At 42.3% G+C, this 21,671-nt stretch overlaps 1 protein-coding gene across 1 annotated transcript in view; it reads right to left on the bottom strand.

Moving 5' to 3' along the window:
- Positions 1–21,671, bottom strand: part of PAPPA2 (pappalysin 2) — a 282,414-nt gene that overhangs the window by 54,960 nt on the left and 205,783 nt on the right. Inside the window, exons 15-16 of the mRNA XM_027086240.1 lie at positions 20,204–20,381; positions 18,808–19,021 (exon numbers count right to left, since the gene is read on the bottom strand). Of these exons, the coding sequence (XP_026942041.1) occupies positions 18,808–19,021; positions 20,204–20,381 (392 nt within the window). The remainder of the gene's footprint in view (positions 1–18,807; positions 19,022–20,203; positions 20,382–21,671) is intronic.

The raw sequence follows: 21,671 nt of genomic DNA on the forward strand, positions 1-21,671 counted from the left end.
AGGTGTTTGGAAAGACACCTACATACATTATTTCACTGAATTCCCCAAACAGCATTTAGAGGTAAATATTATTATCCACATTTCGGAGAAGGAAACTGAGCCTGAGAGATTTAAAGCTAGCTCAAAGATCCACAGTAAAAGCTGCAGAGAGGACCTGGACCCAGGTCATCCTGCTGCCGAAGCCTGTGGTCCTTCCTGGGTCAGGTTCAGCTGCACCTCTTATGCTATACAATCCACTTTGAATATCAGTAATGTCTCTATCGAACTGAACAGCCCTTTATCCAGATGCCACATTTATAAGTGTGACCAAAAAAGGAAGATTCATTTGAAATTTTTACATTGAGTACTAAATTATGTATAGAAAATTGCACAACTCAGTATACAGCTCAAGAAATTTTTACATGTGAATACACCTGGGTGATCACCACTCAGATCAAGGTACAGAGAATTTCCAGCCCCCGTAGAAATCCCTCTTCCCAGTTGAACCTTCCCACACCCCTGCAACCCACACTCTTCTGACTTTCATCAGCTTAGATTCATTTTGCCTGTTCTTAAACTTTATATAAATAAAATCACACACTGTGTACTCTTTAGTATAAGGCTTCTTCCCTAAAGGAAGATGACATTTTATTTATTTATTTTTACATCTTTATTGGAGTATAATTGTTTTACAATGTTGTGTTAGTTTCTGCTGTATAACAAAGTGAGTCAGCTATATGTATACATATGTCCCCACATCCCCTCCCTCTTGCCTCTCCCTCCCACCCTCCCTATCCCACCCCTCTAGGTGGTCACAAAGCACCGAGCTGATCTCCCTGTGCGATGCAGCTGCTTCCCACTAGCTATCTATTTGACATTTGGTAGTGTATATATGTCAATGCCACACTCTCTCACTTCGTCCCAGCTTACCCTTCCCCCTCCCCGTGTCCTCAAGTCCATTCTCTGCGTCTGTGCCTTTATTCCTGGAAGATGACATTTAAAAATGTCTTCTCTAATCGATTTTCAAGGAAGCGTATGCAGTTCTTTTTACTATAACGAAGCTCATTTTTGTCCCTCTCCTAGGCTGGATAGTCTACTCTTTTTTCACACTACAGAGTTTATATTCTCCCAGGGACTCTCTCCTTTCTATCACCTCCCACAGATGAAATCCTTCCCCTACCTCTGCTGAACTGCCATTCCCCAGCTGGAGAGAGCAGGCAATACCACTGACACCAGGGGAGAGGCAAGGCTGTAAACCTTGCATGTCAGCATGGTCATAAAGGAAAACCCTTGCTTGGCCAGGACAACAATATTTTGACTTCATGTGGTATTTTTCTCTGAATTGGTTGGAACACTTCAGCCATGGAAACAGTCCTCCCTTTTCTTGCCCAGAGTGGAGAGCCATTCAAGAATGCCGATTTCATATATTTCCTTGCCAGTTTAATAACCTCAGGGATGAGGGTAGAGAGATAAAACTTGGCTGGGGAAGAGTGAGTTGGCCGTTGCGGGTGGTACCCAGGTAATGTGACAGGCCCTGCACTGCAAATCACCAGTCATATCGGTGATAAGGGAGGGAGAAGGCTGTAAGGTGGCAAGGGAAGCAACACAGTTCACATGGGTGCCCCTGGACCCCAGAGGAGGCACTCCAGGAAGGAGTGGGGAGAGGCTGGGAGACAGGGCTGATTCCCTAGGAAATCCTGTTTCCTTCCTGCAGGGGTTCCTATGCCCCCTCAACTTCACAGATTCTCCTTACAGTTTCATCTCCCTTATACAGGGGCTGTCTTCTGCATGTCAATCAATCAGATGACACAATTCAGGCCCAACCCTCAGACTTCTCGCAAAGCATTTGATTGGTCAGTGTCACTGGCTCCATGTCAATGACTGTCTATACCGACTTAGGAAATGACTCTTGAGATCCCATGGTATGGAGCTTGGCACTTGAGTGCCATGGGCTGGTTCTGGCCTTTGTTCAAAAAGGGACTGAGGGGCTTCCCTGGTGGCGCAGTGGTTGAGAGTCCGCCTGCCGATGCAGGGGACGCGGGTTCGTGCCCCGGTCCGGGAGGATCCCGCGTGCCGCGGAGCGGCTGGGCCTGTGAGCCATGGCCGCTGAGCCTGCTCGTCCGCAGCCTGTGCTCCGCAACGGGAGAGGCCACAGCAGTGAGAGGCCCGCATACCGCAAAAAACAAAACAAAACAAAAAAGGGACTGAGATTGTGGTAGGAATTCAAGGTGTCCTGCATTCCTCCCAGCTCCAGGAAATTTGGTTTCCATGTCGGGCCCTTGAAGGGGACTGAAGCCTATAGCAATGGCAGAACTTTAACCCCCAGTGGTACCAAAACTGCCTCTGCGTTTCTTCTAGTTTGGTGATCTTGAGGAGTAACCTCTGACCCTTATAAAATCATTAATGAAAACACTGCTTTATTCAGAACGGTCCAACTCCTTCGCATAAAGTATATGAGTCAAAAGCTAAGAGACACTTGTTAAGTCATGAAGTGAATAGGTTTGCATTTCAAAGAATGATGGTATTGGATATTAGACAAAGCACACAGGCAGGCCCTCAACAGGACAGAGATTTTAAGACTTTTCTGATCGTCCAGTGCAAGTGCCTTTCACTTGAAATATTCTATTTACAGACTATCAGCTCCCTGTGTTTTCTTTATCCCAGGGGAGTAAGAGAGGCTAAAATATCTCATTTTACAGGCAGGAAACTGCACATTAATAACTATGAGGTGAGTTGCTCAGTGTCACAGAGCAAGCAAGTCAAAGGGAAAGCAAGAATAGAACTCAGAGTTTTGAAATCATAACATAACACCCTAACATGGTGTTGGAAACACCAACAATGGTTTCCAAATGACATCTGTAGACCAGCCCCATCAAAGTCATGTAGGAACTGTATAAAAAACTAGATTGCCTACATCTCCTGGAACTGCCCTCACATTCTATATTTTTAAATTTGTCAGCAGTCTTAAAATGTAGCCAGGTTGGCAAACTACTAAAATCTATGCTACTTTCCTATGCTAGTAAAAATAAACCATAGGTGTAGAAATCAGAGAGCAAAATCACCCACCTAACAACACCGGCCAAAAGGCTGGATGCTTAGACCAAACACGACAGTTACAGCCAGACAACTTGCTCTGTAAGTGGTACCATGAGGGTTTGGGGGTAGGGGAAGGTTTGTATTTATTTTCCCTCTAACTACTCCAGAGAAATCACCACCATTTCCAAGTTAGAAGATGCTTTTTCCAATTTCCAGAACTTGTGGTATCCACCTAGTGCCGAAAATCCAGCTGTGCTCTTTCTGCTTCTTACATCATTGCCAGAAATAAAGATCTTGTAATCAAAACTTGGCTGAAAGTTTGATTGATGTTGCTTGAGGCACACATGAGTCTACCCCATCCTTCTATCACCACTGCAGGGTTTTCAAAAGTAATATTTATTTTCCATTGGAGAAAATAAAAGTATGATTGTTGAGTCCAAGGGAATTATCATGTCTTTACTGATCAAGGGCATCTGGTGTCTCCAGTGAGTCGTCCCTCCTGAGTAATAATAATAATAACAGAAAAACAATAAAATATTGGGCACTGAAATGCTAGGCATTGTACAGAAGGATATATATCTATATCATTTGACCCTCAAAACCATCCTGTGTGATTACGGGAGTTCCTGATTCCCTTCTCTCCACACATGCTCCTCTGTAATCATCCCCAGCTCAGCAAATGATACCACCATCTACGCCGTTGCCCAAATTTGAAACTTAGGAGACATCCTTGATTCTATTCTTTGTCTCAGTCTTACCTTTTCCCCAAGTGAGTATGATCTTATTCAATCCATCAGTAGGTCCTCTTAGTCTTGCCTCCCAAATATCTCCAGCATTTGTTCCCATATCTCTTGCATCTCCACTGCCATGAGCAGTAGCCCACGTTCCCATCTCTCAACTCCTTACTGGAGACTTCACTTCTCCTCTGGGCCCTTTCCTACCTAGTCTGCAAACATCAGTCAGAGGGATATTTTGTAAAAACAGATAAATAAATTAGAACATGTCATTTTCCTGCTGAGGACATTTCAATTGCTTCCTGTTGCATGAATAATAAAATCCAAACTTTCTCACTCACGAGGCCCCGCATGAGTTGGCCACACTTTCTCTGACCTCATCCTACATCTCATTCATCTTACTTAGTGTGCTTTGTCCACACCGGACCTAGAATCCCGAGCACAACTCAAGCTCTTTCCTGCCAAAGGAAGTTGGTACCATGCTCTCTGCTTGTGATGCTTTTCTTTTTGTTCTTTTCCTGGATGGCTCTTCTTCTTATCTAAGGATAAGTTTTGCCACCCAAGAGCATCCTTATTTTATACCTCTAATGTTTTTGGTTTTTAATTAAAGCACCTGTGTATTTTTGCATAGAATGGATACTCTGTAATTATTTTGTGTGTTGCCTGCCTCGCCCACTGGGATGCCAGCTTGGTGAGGGCAAGACCTTATTTTCTATTATATCCCCAGTGCTCAGCATAATGTCTGGTACAGAACAGGTGCCAATAAACATTGGTTCAATGAATGTATAGATGTTTATTTTATAGATGAACTAAGTAGGTTTCAAGAAGTAAAATAACTTGTCTGAGGTTACCTAACGGCAGAGCAGGGATCAGTACAGGCACACCTGTTTCACTGTGCTTTGCTTTACTGCACTTCACAGGTATTGCACCTTTTACAAATCGAAGGTTTGTGGCAACCCTGTGTTGTCAGATGATGGTTAGCATTTTTTTAGCAATAAAGTATTTTTAAATTATGTACACTGTTTTTAAAGACATAATACTATTGTACACTTAAGAGACTACAGTATAGTGTAAACATGACTTTTATGCACACTGGGAAACCAAAAAAGATTCGTGTGATTTGCTTTATCGTGATATTCGCTTTATTGCCGTGGTCTGGAACCAAATCCCCAGTATCCAGGGTATGCCCGTACCGTGGATCTGTCTGATGCCAATCCCTACGTCATAATCTGGAAGCACTAGTGTTACTAGAAATGGAGCTGCAGATAAATTACTTTCCTTTACTTTGTGCCTTTGTACAGAGTATCTCAAAGTCTCACCACACAGAATATCCCTAAAGATGACAAGGAGTAACCGCATTACTATTTCCATTACATAGGTTAGGAAACGAAAACATTAATTGGCTAAACGTTTTGCAGGGCACGTGGTCAGTTTCTGAAGTGAAATTAGAAAGCTTCTTCACTCAGAGCATTCTAGGCCCTTGCTGCTTACAGTGTGGTTCCCAGAGCAGCAGCACGGAAACCACCTGGGAGCTTGGAAATGCAGAATCTCAGGCTCCCACCCAGACAGACTCAATCAGAATCTGCATTTTAACAAGATCCCCACGTGATTCCTATGCACATTAAAGTTTAGGAAGTAGTTTTCTAGACCATTTTAAAAGACACGGTCCTCTACTCCACCCCAGACAGAACCATCAGTGCTTCCAAACTCCAGGCCAGCTTTCCTCTTAACAAACTGCAGACCTGGTTTCTCAAGCCAACATCCTAAATGGAGAGCAGCAGACTCCAGGCATAGCTAGTCCACAGCCGATCATAGTTGCTCTACCCTCGCTCACACCAGGCCTCCGGAGGCCCATTCCCGGTCCACTTGACTGGACAAGAAATAGTAATCGGCAGGATCGGCCCACCGGACACACGGGCTTTGACCTTTCATTTTTCCCTGACTCATAAAAATGCTTATAACTTACAAAGCTCCTCTTCCATGTCAGAGTGAGCAACCTGCTAACCCCTAAAAGCGTGTGGTCAATTCTACTTCAAAGCTCCACCCCTCACTTCTATCTTTGATCTTCTGGCTGCTAACTCTTTGGTCTCCAAATTGGCAGATGCGGTAATGCCCTGGCCCTAAGGCTGAACCCCTACCTCAAGTCTGGGGCCACTTCTTCATCTATCATTGCCTAAACTGTCCAACCCTCAGCCTCTCTCACTTCAACAGCCCCCATTTAACCTCTTTTCTACCAGTCTCTTGGCCCCTCTCATGCATTCTTCACACAGCTGACAGAGCTATCTTCCTACTAAATCTGCTCAGGTTACCTCCAGACCTAAAAACATCCTGCGGTTTCTCCAATGCCTGCAATTGAAACCTTAACATTATTCTGCATAATTCTACATCTATTCCCTTCAGGGTGTGTTTGAGGAGCTGGTGATTATACTGAAATGCAGGGGTGAACTGGGTCTAAAACATGGAAACCTTAAATAGCAATCTCTTGCTTTCATTATCTTTCATCATTCAGTTGCAGCCTACCTTGGAGATGTTGTGGGTTTAGTTCCAGACCACCGCAATAAAGTGAATATCACAATAAAACAAGTCATAGGCATTTTTTGATGTCCCAGTGCATGTAAAAGTTATGTTTACACTATACTGTGGTCTATGAAGTGTGCAATAGCTTTTATGTCTAAAAAATGTACATGTATTAATTTAAAAATACTTTATTGCTAAAAACAATGCTAACCATCATCTGAGCCTTCAGTGAGTCATAATCTTTTGATTTGAAATATTGCGAGAATTACCGAAATGTGATGCAGAGACACGAAATGAACAAATGCTGCTGGAAAAACAGCACCGATAAACTTGCTCGATGCAGGGTTACCACAAACCTTCAATTTGTAAAAACTGCAGTATCTGCAAAGCATAATAAAGCAAAGAGCGATAAAATGAGGTATGCCTGTATCTGTCCATTCATATGTTCAGTCAACAGATATTCATTAAGCCCCTAGTATGTGCCCATACATTATATTAGGTCCTGCTGTTGTAGAAACAAATATTAATACAATAATAAGGCCAGAAGACTAACCTGTGGGAACCCAAAGAGGGGCATAAGGAAGGCTATCAGGAAAGGAACACTTAAAGATGGGTTTGTTAGAGAAGGAGAAGGACCTGCCAGGTAGAAGGAGCAGCGCATGCAAGAACCAGTGGTGTGAAAGGCAGTGTGTGTTTGAAGCCTTAGTCTAAAGTTTAAATGGAAAAAAAAAACAGGCCTATATGTGGCCCCTGTGGGGGAAAAGAGCCTGGGTGGGACAAAAGTCTGGCAAAAAAGGGCCACATATTGTATGAATTCCATTTCAGAGGGTAGGATCTCTCATTTGTAAGGAATCCTTTGGCTATCTTCATAAAGTTTCTAGTTGAAGAATTCTTCTTCTAGATATTGTTATATTCCTGTTCCTGGTCAGTCCAACTCACAGGTCTCATGAAAAGTGCTCACAGGATGTCCATACATTCACACCCTCACCTGCGAATTCACGAATCCATCACTGCCCATCATTGTTGCTCTTCCAGAAAGCAAAGCTCTTTACACGGTTCCTTGTCCAGAAGTTACAGCAGTGATAAGACCTGAGTCCACTAAAGAGTTACCAGAGCTTCTGGCAAGTTGTGACCTACCTAATGACTTCAGAATTTACACAGGTGAACCCTGCATTTGCCTCATCCCTCTGATGTGGGCTGGAATGGACAGGCTGATTAACATTCTCTTTGCCAGTTTTCCCTGAATGAAGAGGAAGAGTCAGAGGTCACAGTGACCTTCAGCAGGTTGTTAGTGGCTTCACTGGGTAATTCCCATCAGGAAGATGGTGTGTAGAGTGGTTAAGAGCAGATGACTTGGAATCAGGAGACTAATGCTCAAACTCCAGCTGTGGCTCTTCATATGTCTCTGACTTTTATTAAGTCACCTCATCTTTCTTCTCTCAGTTTTCCTATCTGAAAAATGGGGATAATAATAGCTTCCTTACAGGGTCCTTGGAAGATTTTGTAAGTTAGTGTATATAAAGCATGTAGTACAATGACTGGTACATACAATGTTCAATAAGCCGTGGAAGTTACTCTCTCTCTCTTTCTCTCCCTCTGTGTTCCGTGTGTGTGTTTGTGTGTGTGCGCACGTGCATGTATGAGAGATACAAGTGTGGAATGTTAGCATTCTACTCAGTCTTTCCACCCTACTTAAGTCTTCAGATTTTTGTCCCACCCAGAATCTTTCAGGAGACAGTTCATAAATTAGCTGGGCCTGACCTGACCTTATTACTAAAGAAAAAAGGCAAGCTCTCAATCAAAATGCTCACCCGGTATGCTGAAGAAGGGCTTAGAGGGAGCCTGCGACAGGATGGGGTAGGAAAAAGGAAGTGTAGAAAGGGCATCAGGGAGAGAAATTGTGAGTTGAAGAACCTAATGGCTTATATATAACAACCCAGCACTTACTCATGCTAGATTTTTTAAATTATTTTTCCTGATTAATAGAGAGATCAGTGGTCAATATAATATCAGAGGAGAAAGGACAGTTTTACAAGACGCTCCCTAGCTTGGGATTGAAGGTCACAGGGAAAACTATAAGTTCATCAAATGCTCTGTTCAAAGTGAAGGCTGCATGCCAATCACCAGAGCCTGTGAAGCCTGCAGCAGCGAGCTGGCCTGTGCCCAGGTGTGTGTGTGAGTGTCCAAGGCTTGGAGCAGAGGTTTAGTCACTTTCATGCCAAAAGAGGCTGTAATAAATTAGCCTAAATCTCACATTATCCTACAATGGCAAGAGAATTGAGGATTCCAAGGATAAACTTTGAATGTATTTACTATAAACACTAATTATAAAGCCAGACAATGTCTTAATGGAAAGAAAACAAATTTCTATTTCTCACAGATGCATGAGTGTACATAAAGATTACAGTGTGTCCCTTAATTGCCAAATCAGAGCTAACCTGTGTGTCTCTATATACATAGGTTTAGCATCTAGTCATGTATGTATATGCACAGTGTTATGACACAGAACTTAAAAATTAGGTTTATTATTTTACTGAATTTTTAAAATTACAAATCCAGGGTACTTAAGGAGTTTTAGCATTTGCCTCAACTGCATATTTCATTTCATTAGCCAAGTCTTTCTTTCCTTTCTTATGGTAGGATAAAATCAGTTGAACCTCAGAGAATCAAGCTATGGTTCAAAAAGATCAAAAGAGACTAAAAATTTAGGTAATGTCTCCAGGACATGCCCTTCCCTTCTCCTCCAAGACCAGCCTGACTGTATTTGCCCACCCTAATTTTTGAAGTATGTCCAGCTCTATCTTGCTGACGATTTAATTTCCATTTCTTTTTCTCCACATCCCCCTTTTTCCTTTTCACGGTCCACTTGAAGCCACTGTAGTATTTGGATAACTCACACTGGGATGAGATGAAACATTCAGAGGGGGTTCTGATTGGTGGAGGGAAGTACATGTATTTTTTTTTTTTAATTTAATGAACTTTCTCTTTTGATGTGTGTGTTTTCTTTATAGACAGGGGAAATGCACTTCCCTACCGCCCTGGTAACTGAAGACCTATACTTCCCACTTAGAATGCCACCTTCAGTCTTTCTGGTCTCTATGTTGTTTTTCTGGGGCAAAGGAACCAACCACAGGATGGGAAACAACAGCCCCTGATGAAAATGTAGCTGAGTATATTCCTTGCTAAAGAAGATGATTAGCTGTTAACCACACCAAAAGCCACATTTTACAAGGAGTATTAACCTGCTGGAAATGATGATGATGGTGATGATGATAAACAGCAGCTACTTCTGACTTGAAGTTTGATCTAAGGACTGTGCTCAGTTCTTTATATCTGTTGTCTCATTTAATCCTTAAAAAAATCTGTAAGTATCCCTCTTTCCTATTATCCGTCTGGTAAATAAAAATAGTCATGTTCAATAGAGATCAGTGACTTGAAAGGTCAAAGAGCTAATAAATAGCAGAGTTGGGATGTAAATTTATATCTCACTAACGCCAGAAGCTGCGTAATTAACCACTAAGCAAAGAGATAAATCTTGGACAAAGGAAAGACTTCCTAGAAAGCTGACTAAATTTTCTTCTTCAGACATTTTAGAAAAGTGCTTAATCTTTAAACTCAATTCTAGAAATCCTTAAAAATGTACCCAATATTCTGTCTTCAAGAAAGATCTAGATCTAATCCTCTCGGGGGTGAGTGGAGAAAAATTCACCAAAACCCATCAAGAGGAAGAAATAAAACCTTGGCTATTCATTTGGATCAGAAGCTCTCCAAGTATTACCTACTAAGTATTGCCTACTAAGATCCTGTCTGTGTAGTATTTGTGTTTATAATATATTGCTGTTTCTTTTTTTTCCTGGTGGCAATAAATTTCATGTATCACTTCTCTCAATGGTGTTATACCAAAGTGTTAAATCTCCTCATTAATTCTGTTGAGACAGAAAATAAAATATAGACTTTTAGAGCTGGAAGTCACTCAAGATTTTCCATTACTTTTCAGAGGTGGAAAAAGAGGCTCAGAGAAATGCAGTAATTTACCCACGATCAAAAGCCTTATTAGCCAAGAGCGTGGGCTTTGGAGTTAGAATGGTTTTAGCACCATATATTGGCTGAGTGATCATGGGATGACTACTTAACAATACTCTGAGTCTCAGTTTCCTTATCTGGAAGAGGGGATAATAAAGTACTTAAATGTATTATTATTATATTATATCATTATATATTACCATCTCATATTATTCTCCATTATACTATTATTTTATCATATAATAAAATTTATCTGTGTCATAAGAAACGAATGGGGTAATGTATGTAAAGCTCTTCACACACACAGCACATAGTGATGAATCATCATTATCATCATCATCAACCCAACAGTACAGAGTTGAGACCTTATGTGTTTTAAGTCTCTGCCACACTAAACAGTCTTCCTATGTGTACAGAGATGGGTCAAGTACACACATCTAGCTACAAAGCCCTCTCGCACCCTCCCCCCAGATCAGATCAGACAAACCTCACTGAAGGGTTTTACCAACCAAACGTTTGTCAAACAATAAATAGGCACAAGGTAAGGCCTATTTACAATGTTGCAGTCTGAACCTACATTTGTGCTTCTAGAACTTAAGTAGATTTATGTTCTTTGGAAAAGTGACCCTCAGAAGGATGGCTATTTACAGTTACTCTTAAAAAGGTATTACTACTACAGTACCTTTCAGATGGCATCTTGATGAATGACTAACTTAGAGGGAGAGGCTGTCTAAGTAAAGTTAGAAGGTTGGGACAATTCATAATTTAAATTAATTATGAGTCCTAACGAGGTTAGCCTAACCTTCACACATAAAGATAACACCTAATGAGAAAAAGGTAACCACGGGAGTGAAAGACAAGGGAGAATATAACACAGTCTTTTTGATAAAATATAAGTCATACACACTTATTTTAGCTCCCTGGGAAGTCAGGTTAATGAAACATTAACCTGATTAATGTGATTAATGATGACGTATATATGGAAGTAAATTGCATGGAAGGAAAAGAAAGGTGTGTGTGTATTACAAAATATGAATAAGGAAGAACTCCTGAAACTATCTAAACATGGCAATTTCTTTGAAGTTACCATTGTTAGTATTTTCTCTATTAACTCCAAAAATAAATAACCCTCAAAGAGACACATGAAATCTGGCATGCAAAAGTGCTGCTATAGTAATTTTTTTTTTTTTCCCGGTACGCGGGCCTCTCACTGTTGTGGCCTCTGCCGTTGCGGAGCACAGGCCCCGGACGCGCAGGCCCAGTGGCCATGGCTCACGGGCCCAGCCGCTCCGCGGCATGTGGGATCTTCCTGGACCGGGGCACGAACCTGTGTCCGTTGCATCGGCAGGCGGACTCTCAACCACTGCGCCACCAGGGACGCCCAGCTATAGTAACTTTGAGAAGAGGAAACGTTACTCTGGATAGCTTTCAGAAAGTCAAAATCCCATGGCTGATGTTGTTCTTACACAAGGAAGGTTTGTGCTTCTAGATTGTGCCTCTTGAGTTTGGCTGCGCATTGGAGTGCCTTGGGGAGCTCTGCAAAAGACTGATGCCTGGGTGCCACTTCCAGAGATTCTGATGAAAATGGTTTGGGGTTTGAGCTGGGCATTAAGATATCTGAACTCTCCCCAGGTGATGCTAATGTACAGACTGGTATGAGAACCACTGTTCTGGTGAGTTTGTTGAGAGGGAGAGGTCTAATCCTTTTTCTGTTACCACCAACATGTACAGTTTGCCAATCAAGCTTAAATGTCAGTTGAATAAGTGAAATTAAAACTGTCTCTGGAGAAGGACCATTCCTTCTATGTTGCTGAGACAATTGCTAGAAGAAAAACAGACATAATATTTTTAAGGGTTCCTTCCACTCTAAAGCACTTGAAATAGAAATTTCCATACCCTCATAAGAAAAAAAAAAAAACAACACCCTCTTTCCTGCACCATTTTTAGCATCAAATTTAACATTAAAATCCTATCATGAATTTTCTAATAATTCAGTCTTTTCATCCATTTAGAAACTATTTATTGAGTACCTACCAATAAATGTAGAAGCCACTGGGCACATGATGCTAAACAAACATCCATGGTCTATTGGACAGCTAATCGAACCATTTCTACTCAGTGAGATAAATGATGTTGTCAGGGAAGTTTTCTGTGCAGTGGGAAACCATGGGAGGGACACTTCCTACAGACTGGGGAGATCTGGGAGGCTTCCTAGACAAAAATCACACTTATGCTAAAAAATAGGGGAGTAGGAGTTAGCCAAGCAAAAGGCCACTGTCGGGGAGAGTTCTAGCCAGAAGGAACAGCATGTTTGAAGGCCCAGAGGCATGCTAGCCACGGTGTATATAAAGAAGTAAAAGAAGGTCCAGAGCATTAGAGCCTACAGTACAGAAGGTGTGGTGTGTTACAGCTGGAGGGAAGTGATCTCTCAGGGAAGACAGTCAGCGACGAAGCTAGGTAAGCCAGGCCCAGCTAGATTATGCAAGACCTTGAACATATTTTAAGTTTAAGCTTTTTTATTTTCTTAGATGAAATAGCAGAAAGGCTTGCCATTTAGTTTTATGCAGGGGAATACTATAATTGGACTTGAGTGTTTTGAAGATTATTGATGCTGCAAAGTAGTGAATGTATTGAAGGGGGAAAGACTGGAGTTAGAAAGATCAGTTCAGAAGTGAAAAAGGATAGTGATCTGTCATAGAGAAATGGCAGCAGGGATGAGGAGAAATGGCCATATCTAGGAGTCAGTAAGATGATGACACTCAATGGAAGTTGATGACTGAGGGTGAAGGACATTCGAAAGTTTCAGGTTATGTGCAGGTCCCTGACCTGCCCAACCACATGGAACACAGAAGGATGTGCAGATTTGAAAGAGATTATAATAGGCTCTGTATTATATAGTAAGAGTTTGAAAGGCAGATCAGATTTCCCAAGTGGCTATATCTGTAGGCTGTTGTCCTAATGGGTCTTAGGGTCCTTACAGGAAGAGACTAGATAGCAGGTGTGGTTTTAGAAATCATCAGCATGTGGAAGGTAGTCGAGGCTATGGGGTAAATGATCTTCAGCCCAGACAAGTGTGCAGAGCAAGAGAGAAGAATGAGCACAGAGACACCAATATTGAAGAAATGGGCAGAAGAGAAAAAGCCAGAAGAGGAAATTGAGAAGAGACAGAGAAGAAGCAAGAAAATCAAGGGAGTGAGATAGAGCAGAATCAAGGAAAAAGTCTCAAGGAGGGTCTAGCCAACCATGTTGTAATGAAGAGCCAGTCTCCACCTTTGATGTTTGACTCTGATGGCTTTCAAGCCCCAACATATCACACATCTGAGCAAGCCTGTAAGAAAGCCTGGGTGCTTCCTCTTTTGGCTTCAGCAGAAAGTTCAAACCACGCCAGGTCCTCTTCACATGCACAAACCCTCCCCCAAGCCTCACCCCCTAACCACCATACAACTCCAGACCAGTCTCCCTTCCCTGATTGCTCAAGCCATTTGAAGACCAACTTGGAATTTTCCCCTTCTCTCCCCTGAAAGCCTCATTATGTGAGTAATACACCTTTTCATACTCTCTTGGTCAATGTGTGGCATCATACTTTCAACATCCAAACCAGACTTGGGTGGGAGGGTCCATCCTATCTCACAGGGTGACCGTGACATAAGCCAACTATTCTCACATAACATAAGGTCTAAAAAGAGTCCCTGCATTTGACAGCAGTGGGGTCCATGGCAGGCTCAGCCTTAGTGGAGAGACGGGAATAAAACCTGAGTGTCAAAGTGTGAAGGAGGGAGAAGATGGCAAGATGGAGACAGTGAATACAAACAACTCTTTCACCAAGTTTCACTGTAAAAGGGAGGGGGGAAGCTGTGGTAGCTGGAGGAGGACATGGAGTCAATAAAAGGCTCTGCTTGCGTGAATTTTAATATAGGAGAGACCCGAGCACAATTAAAGAGAAGTAACCAGGCGAGAGGAAGGAAGAGGCTTCAGATGTAGGAAAGAGGAAGGTAAAGTGATTGAGAGAAATTCTCTAGAAGGGGTACAGGATCCAGAGCAAAGGTGGAGGAGTTCATAATTCATTTTATTTAAAAAAATTTTTTTAGTTTATTATAAAATATGATTATTTATTAAAAGAATCCCAAAATAGAAGACAAAAAAATCTTGCTGAGTCAACACCACTTGCCCAGAGTATTGACACTTTGGTGTTTTTTTTCTAGTTAAAAAAAATATATAAGGTTTTTTTGTTTTTTTTTTAACTGAAGTATAGTTGATTTACAATGTTGGGTTAGTTTCAGGTGTATAGCACAGTGATTCAGTTATACATATAATACATAAAGAATATATATATATTCTTTTTCAGATTCTTTTCCCTTATAGGTTATTATGAAATATTGAGTGAAGTTCCCTGTGCTGTACAGTAGGTCCTTTTGGTCATAATTCATTTTAGACAGTGAGAAGGGGGAGAACATGTTTGGAGGTGTCAATTAGCTTGCACACCTGTGGTCAGACCTTTGCGCTTTAGGGAGTGAGGTGATCTGCTGGAAGTTAGGGAAGAGGTGTTACTGGAGGAGAGGAGGTCTGAAATAGCCTTCAAGAACAGAGACAGTGTTTGTCTTCAAAACACAGAAGGGTCTGGACACAGGATGGAAGGGTCACGTCCCTGTCTTACTGCCATCCTGGAGTGCTGGTCTCCGCTTGGTTTGCCTGTTTCGAAAGATCTGTCTAGTTTTCTTTTATTGCTCTCTGCCTCCACAAATTGGCTACGATCTCCTCCTTCTAGCTCACTTCATTATTTTTTTAAACTGTTTATTCATTTATCTCATTATAAAGTCTAGAAAACTTAGCAAATATAAACAAGCAGAAAAAGAAGAGTTATATTCCCTATAAACCTACTACCTAGAGAATACGACTATTAATATTATAATCACTTCTAGCTTCTGAAGAAGGATGATTAAAAACATACCTTTAATATGGAAAATAAGGATTGTATCATTTATAATAACTATGTTCTGCTTTTATCCACTTACTGTATTGTGAATGTTCTCTCATGTCTTTAATATTCTCCTAAACATCTTTAATGGTGACAGGATATTTCATGATATGCCCGTATAATTGTATGGCTGTACTACATAATGGGCATTCATTTTGTTTTATTGAAGTTTTTGTTACTCTCCTTCTCAACTTTTCCCTCTGGAGAATCCATACAGTTTGGGTGATACTGACTCTACCCAAGACTTCAAGGCCAGGTCCTTGACCAAGGCCAAGGCCATTGCATTTTCTTGTCTTCAGGAACTAGAGTCAGTGTGAGCAGTGTCACCTTCACATCCCGGGAAGAAGGGGCAAGGGATCCAGGGGCCAGGAGAAAGGGCCTACCTGTAGTCCATGTCCTCTCCTATGCTCCACTGTAAGGAGGAATAATGTCCATGAAAGAGGGAACATGGAGGCTGTGTGCTCCTGAGGCCAGAGCCTAGGTCTTACTGATATCTTGACTCCTAACCGCGAAGCTGGCATAGAGCACCCACATGAAGAAGTACCAACTGCAGCTGTGCCCTCCCTGCATCCGCAAGTGCAATGGGACAAAGCTTAAACAGGCTGGATAGGAAGAGAAAAGTCAGACGCAGCATTTGTCTTTCTCTCTTGAAACAATATTCAACAGACTTGAGAAGAAGCAGGAAGGCAATGTACTTGGCTGATATTTTGGTAGTTGTTTCCTTCTTTTAAAAAGAAATGAACAAAAAGTAATTTCTAGCATATGTATTGAACTTCATAGTTTATAAAACACTTTCAGTACATTACCTGCTTTGGGCCTCAAAACAGTACTCTTGGGTAAAAATCATTACCACTCCTCACGTCAAGGAGGCAAAAATCGAGACACGTGGGTATGACATACATTGTTCAGGGTCATGCAAAGAACAAGTGGCAAATTTGACCATCTAGGAGGTTTTTCCACTACTCAGAGAACTGCAGAAGACTAGCATGTGGCCACTCTGTCTGGGTTAATCTCCCTGTTAACTTCTCTCAACTTCTTCTCCCCCTGCCTGCATGTCCTAGAAAGAATTTTAGGGCTCCATCTGTACAACTCTGGGCTCCAAGCAAGGAACAAGGCTGACATAGTTCGTTGGGTAAACACAAGAAGCAAGTGACAGTGATTTACTCCTGACTTGCAAACTTCTGATTACCAGTCCACTGCTGGCTATGTAAACAGGTGTAAACTAAGATTAAAACCAGTTTATGCAGTGCAGTAAATAATTTAATCTCTCCTCAGCATGGTGCTTGTGAATGTAAATGTTTAAGTCCAAACCGATGCTGATGCTGTGATGCAAGCTTCCAGTTTCTCAACCAGAAAAGAAAGCTGTGCCTTGTGGGCCCCTGCTGGGGCAGAGAAGCCGGTGGAGTCAGATATGCAGACGCAGCAGGAAGCCCATCGTCATGGAGGAAGCCTCACTGTTCCCAAGGCAAAGCTCAGCCACGGGCCCAGGGGAGCTAGGAATAATGCCTCCACCTCGAATTCCTCCTGGTCCCGAGACTTTTCTCTCTCCCTCCAGTCTTCATTGCATTGTTCTGCAGACACCTGAGTTGGCTCAGGTGTGTGAAAAGTGAGGCAAGAAGAGAAGGAAAAAAGCAAGAAAACAGCAGCCTTCAGGCTGGTTGTAATGCCATTCTCACTGGAAGATGACCTGGGTACTCACTACCCGTCAATGCATGCTGACGCAAATTGATCTAGACCCTATGACCATCACGTGCAAATGTGTTTTCAGCTGTCAAAAACTGTTGACGATACCTGCTAGAGTCACTGAACCAGAATGCCGCTTCCTATGAATTTTTCATCAGTATTTATTCATGTTCTAATTAGCCAGGCTCTTGCCTCGGGCTGAGATCTTGAGGAGGGGACTTCCCTCTCCCCCTCCCAAATATGATCTTGGGTTTTCTTGGGAGTGAAAGGCTCCCGGCAAAGCCGAACTCAATCCACCCCATATTGAGATGGCTGGATGCTGACTAGAGAAGGGCGAATTGGAGCCAGAGAGTAAGCTTCCTGTTTTTCTTTTGCTCCCTTAGAGAATTCTAGCTTACAATCAAAGTTGGTATCTCCTGGAATCACTGGTAATGCCATGGCTGGGATTATGTCAGTTCAAAAAAAAAAAAGTCTTTAAAAACATACCTACTATGATCAGATTTTGAACTAAATCCTGGGTAAGAAATAAATCTGATTTTCTCCTGTACTGACATAATTTATGGTAGGAAAATAATAGTTACTATTTACTGAGTACAAGGAGTTTCTTCTTCTGAAAGCTTTTTGTTTGTTTTGTTTGTTCGGAAAATGTTTCTTTTTCTGAAACCATTTATTGAGCATTTAGCACAAACCGGGCACTGGGCTGAATATGTATTATCTTGTTTAATCCTCAACTGAACACTCTGGTGAGGGCATTATCCCCAGCTTACAAAGATGAGACCCAAAGAGTTAAGTAACTTGCCTGAGGTTACTCAGCTAATAAAATGGGGAACAACTGGGATTTGAACCCCAGCATGATTTTCTTTAAAACCCTTCCTCTTAAATTATGCAGTAAGCTTTTGTTCTTTCTGATCCACCATGCGTTCAGAAGAAAGGCTCTCTTGGTTTCTGGGTCTAGGAGCGTATACACACAAAGTCCAGGAAAAAGAAAGCAGAGAGACTATAATTACAATATTAATAGCTAATACGTATTGAGTTTTATGCTTTAAAAATAAATTTACTGACTCATGTTTTTTTGTTCGTTTGTTTGTTTGTTTTTGCGGTACGCGGGCCTCTCACTGTTGTGGGCTCTCCTGTTGCGGAGCACAGGCTCCGGACGCGCAGGCTCAGCGGCCATGGCTCACGGGCCCAGCCGCTCTGCAGTATGTGGGATCTTCCTGGACTGGGGCGCGAACCCGCGTCCCCTGCATCGGCAGGCAGACTCTCAACCACTGCGCCACCAGGGAAGCCCCTGACTCATGTTTTATACATACTAATTTATTTAGTTCCTACGTTATTATTATTATTATTATCCTCATTTTACAGATGAGGAAGAATGAGGCAGAGAAAGAAGACTTCCTGGCATCACATAACCAATAAATACCTGAGGTGGGGACCATCCCAGACAATTTCTCCCACAGCCACAACCATAAGCCTCCACCTGTCCTGATGAGGATGTTCTAGGACACAGTTGGATTCGGGTGATGTGTGTACTGCTTAAGAAGCTCATAACACTTACTTTCAAGGAAAATAATAATTAGGGCAGAGATTCTTTTAAAAACACCTAGATGAGACTGTGGAATCTCCTATGAGAAAGAATATCTTTATAGAAAGCATACTTGGCCAGCCTGCCTGTCATGACTGGGGAACACACCTGTGCAGGTGAAGAGAGATTATACAGAAAAACAAACACAACAAACAATGGACAACCCAGAAGGTCTTAATATTATTTCCAAAACAGTGGTCTAGGATTTGCAAATGAAGGAACAGGAGCAAGGTACAAGGGTAGAGAGAACTGCAAAGACCAGGAACAATCCAACTTACTTCCTGACTTTATTCTCCGCACTTCCCATCACGTAGTAGCCCGGTTTGCATTTGTATCTGCAGATGGAGCCCACATCATGGTTGCCCTGGAGGCAGTGAGGCAGGAGCAAGTTGGCGTTCGGGATAACAGGGGGAACATCACACTCCAACTTGCAGTAGGCTTCAGGGAGAGACCAGAGCCCATCTTCAAGACAGGTCAGCCACGGGCTCAGTCCTGACTCCAAGAAAGAGAAGCACAAGATGCTCAGAACAGAGAGTCCAGAAATAAAATACTAGCAGAGAGAGTGAAGACCTGTCAACGTACCGTCATTCTTGGAAAGTCACGTTACTCTTTGTGGAGCAGCTTCTCTAAAACCTCAGGTCAAATGTTTATCCTATATCTTTGTGCCCACAGAGCGTCTACTGTGCTCTCTTACACAGCACAGAGGTCAGAAAGCTCTTTCATGACCTGAATGAAAGGAGGGCTACCAACCAAATCATTACCTCACTTCCTCACTATAAATAATAAAAATAGAGTAGTGACAGTATTGTGGAAAGCATTATAATAATACTAGATGACACTTTTATTGTGCTCATTATATGCCAGGCACCGCTCTAAGCATTTTACATGTATTCACTTGTGTAAACTTCAAACCTCAAATAACCCTATGAAATAGATACCATCATTATCCCCTATTTTGCAGCTGAGGAAATTGAGTTTAGGTAACTTGCCCAAGCTAGTAAGAACAGAGGCAGGGTTTGTACTCAGGCAGTTTGGATGCAAAGTTCTGCACTTCAACACCACACCGTATGCCTCAACGTCATTCATGGTTTCTCCAAGTGCAATCCATGGACACCCCACAGTAGCATCACCAACCCACCTCAGACCTACTAAATCAGAATCTGTCAGCATGAGGCTCAGGAGGTTGCATTTGTAACAAGCCTGCTCAAACACTGTTAGGCGCACCTAAGTCCAGGAGGTAAAGAGCAAGATGTGGGGTCTTCATCTCTTCCTAGCAGTGCAGCTCATGTAACTATGCTCTCATCTCTAAAACAGAACGAAAAGCACCTAACTCATAGGATGGTTGTAAATATTAAATTTAAAAATGTGAATGATAAAGCGTATCTGGATTATTAATATTATTAGAAAACTGTTAGTTGGCTTGACTCCAGAGGACATAAAGTCAAATAAAAATGGGAAAGTCTAAGTTTTTTCCTTAATGAGATCTTGAGTCAGGGCATTCTGGGACAAGGAATGGTATTGCCCTTTGGGACTTTGCTTGTGTTATCAGAAGAGGGTGATACAGCAGAGCCAAATGGGAAGGGCACTGGGGTGAAGAAAAGATCCCCAAAGTACCCCCGAAGAGAGAGAACCTGAAGAGAACTTGCATACAGCTCCTGGTTGGCCAGACAATACCTTGAAGCTTGGCTGGTGGGACACAGGAGATGGAGCAGCGTTTCAGAAAGTTTGTTCCCTCTGAGCAGGAGAAGTTTGCATAGTTCACCAAAGACTGGTCGGGGACACCACAGTCAAGGGGCATGCAGCTCACAGCCCGGTCCCAGTGCCCAGAGGAACATGTGAGCAGAATTTCCTTCTAGAAACAGAAAATTTTCTGCTGTCAAGGTGACATAAAAAGGCTTATCAAAACAGTTTCCAGGCTTTGAAAGAGTCCTGATGATTATTTGTGCAAATGTTCACAACAGGCAAAATTAGTTTGTCTTTCTCCCTCTTTATGCCTTACTGTCTTAGTGTACTATCTCACACTACCCAGGTATGCTGCTAATGAAAGGCAAATGTTAGTGTAAGGGAATCTTTAAATGAAGACACTCCTCCAGGCCAACTCTTGGCTATCCTCCACGTGCTTCTCCAGATCACTCTCTACCCTTCTCCACCTTGCCCGGGGATGCTGGCTCCTGGAGATTTCATGCCTCTGACTTGTGTTTGGTTTAGCACCCAGGGCAACAGTGGCAGGAGACTGGAGAGGGAGAGAGGCAAGGGGGGGTCAGGGTGCTGATCCTTGCTACTCCCTCCCTAGGGCTTTGCTGTAGGTTGGCTGCACCCTTTGGCAGCGATCTCCACACACCTCCTGCACTCTCTTCCCAGGGGTTCTGCTAACTGCTCTCTATAGTCAACTCTTCAGGCCTACAGGGGATATCACCCCTTCACCCTGGGATTCTGCACCATCTGCTTGTAATTTCCTATATCCTGCCCCCACCTTTAGAAGTGGCCCCTTTACAGAAGTCCCTCAAATTGCCCACCTTTGAGTGTGTCATCTGTTTCCTGCTGGGACCTTTACAGATAATGCTACGAAACACAATTGTCTCCTCTGAGAATGGTGCCTAGGCTTTAAGAACCGCTGAGACTTAATGCATATGAGGCATCTTTCAAACTTTGTAGTTAAGTTTGAGAGATTCCAGCTGTTTCCCTGGGCCTGCGGTTTCCGTAGGGGAGCCCTAGAATTCATCACCATGAAATAAACGAGGAGACATTTTTTGAACACCTAGAAGGGCCAGATTCCTTACTAGGTTTGGATAAACAAGACCCTCAAGGAGCTAATAATCTACCAGCAGAGCAAATCATAGGTTGGAACAATGTATCAGAAAACAATTGAAGGGGGAAAAAGGGAAAGAAGGAGAAAGAGAGAGAGGAAGGGAGGAAAGAAAGTAAAAAAGGAAAATTCTGGAGATATATTTTTGTTATATCCTACTTCCTTCTGTAATGATTTGAGAGAATATAATACAAAGACTGCAAATGATAAAGTGAAAGAAGTAGAAAACATGGACCAAGGAGAAAGAAAATTTAAATTGCTGTTAAAAAAAAATACAGCGATATAATATATGCATGCTTGTTTTGTGGTGGTGAGATAGCACTACAGGGGCTGGAG

Source organism: Aethalodelphis obliquidens, unplaced genomic scaffold, assembly GCF_003676395.1.
Source record: "Aethalodelphis obliquidens isolate GAN/ISIS:26980383/991018 unplaced genomic scaffold, ASM367639v1 scaffold55, whole genome shotgun sequence".
NCBI classification, from domain to species: domain Eukaryota; kingdom Metazoa; phylum Chordata; class Mammalia; order Artiodactyla; family Delphinidae; genus Aethalodelphis; species Aethalodelphis obliquidens.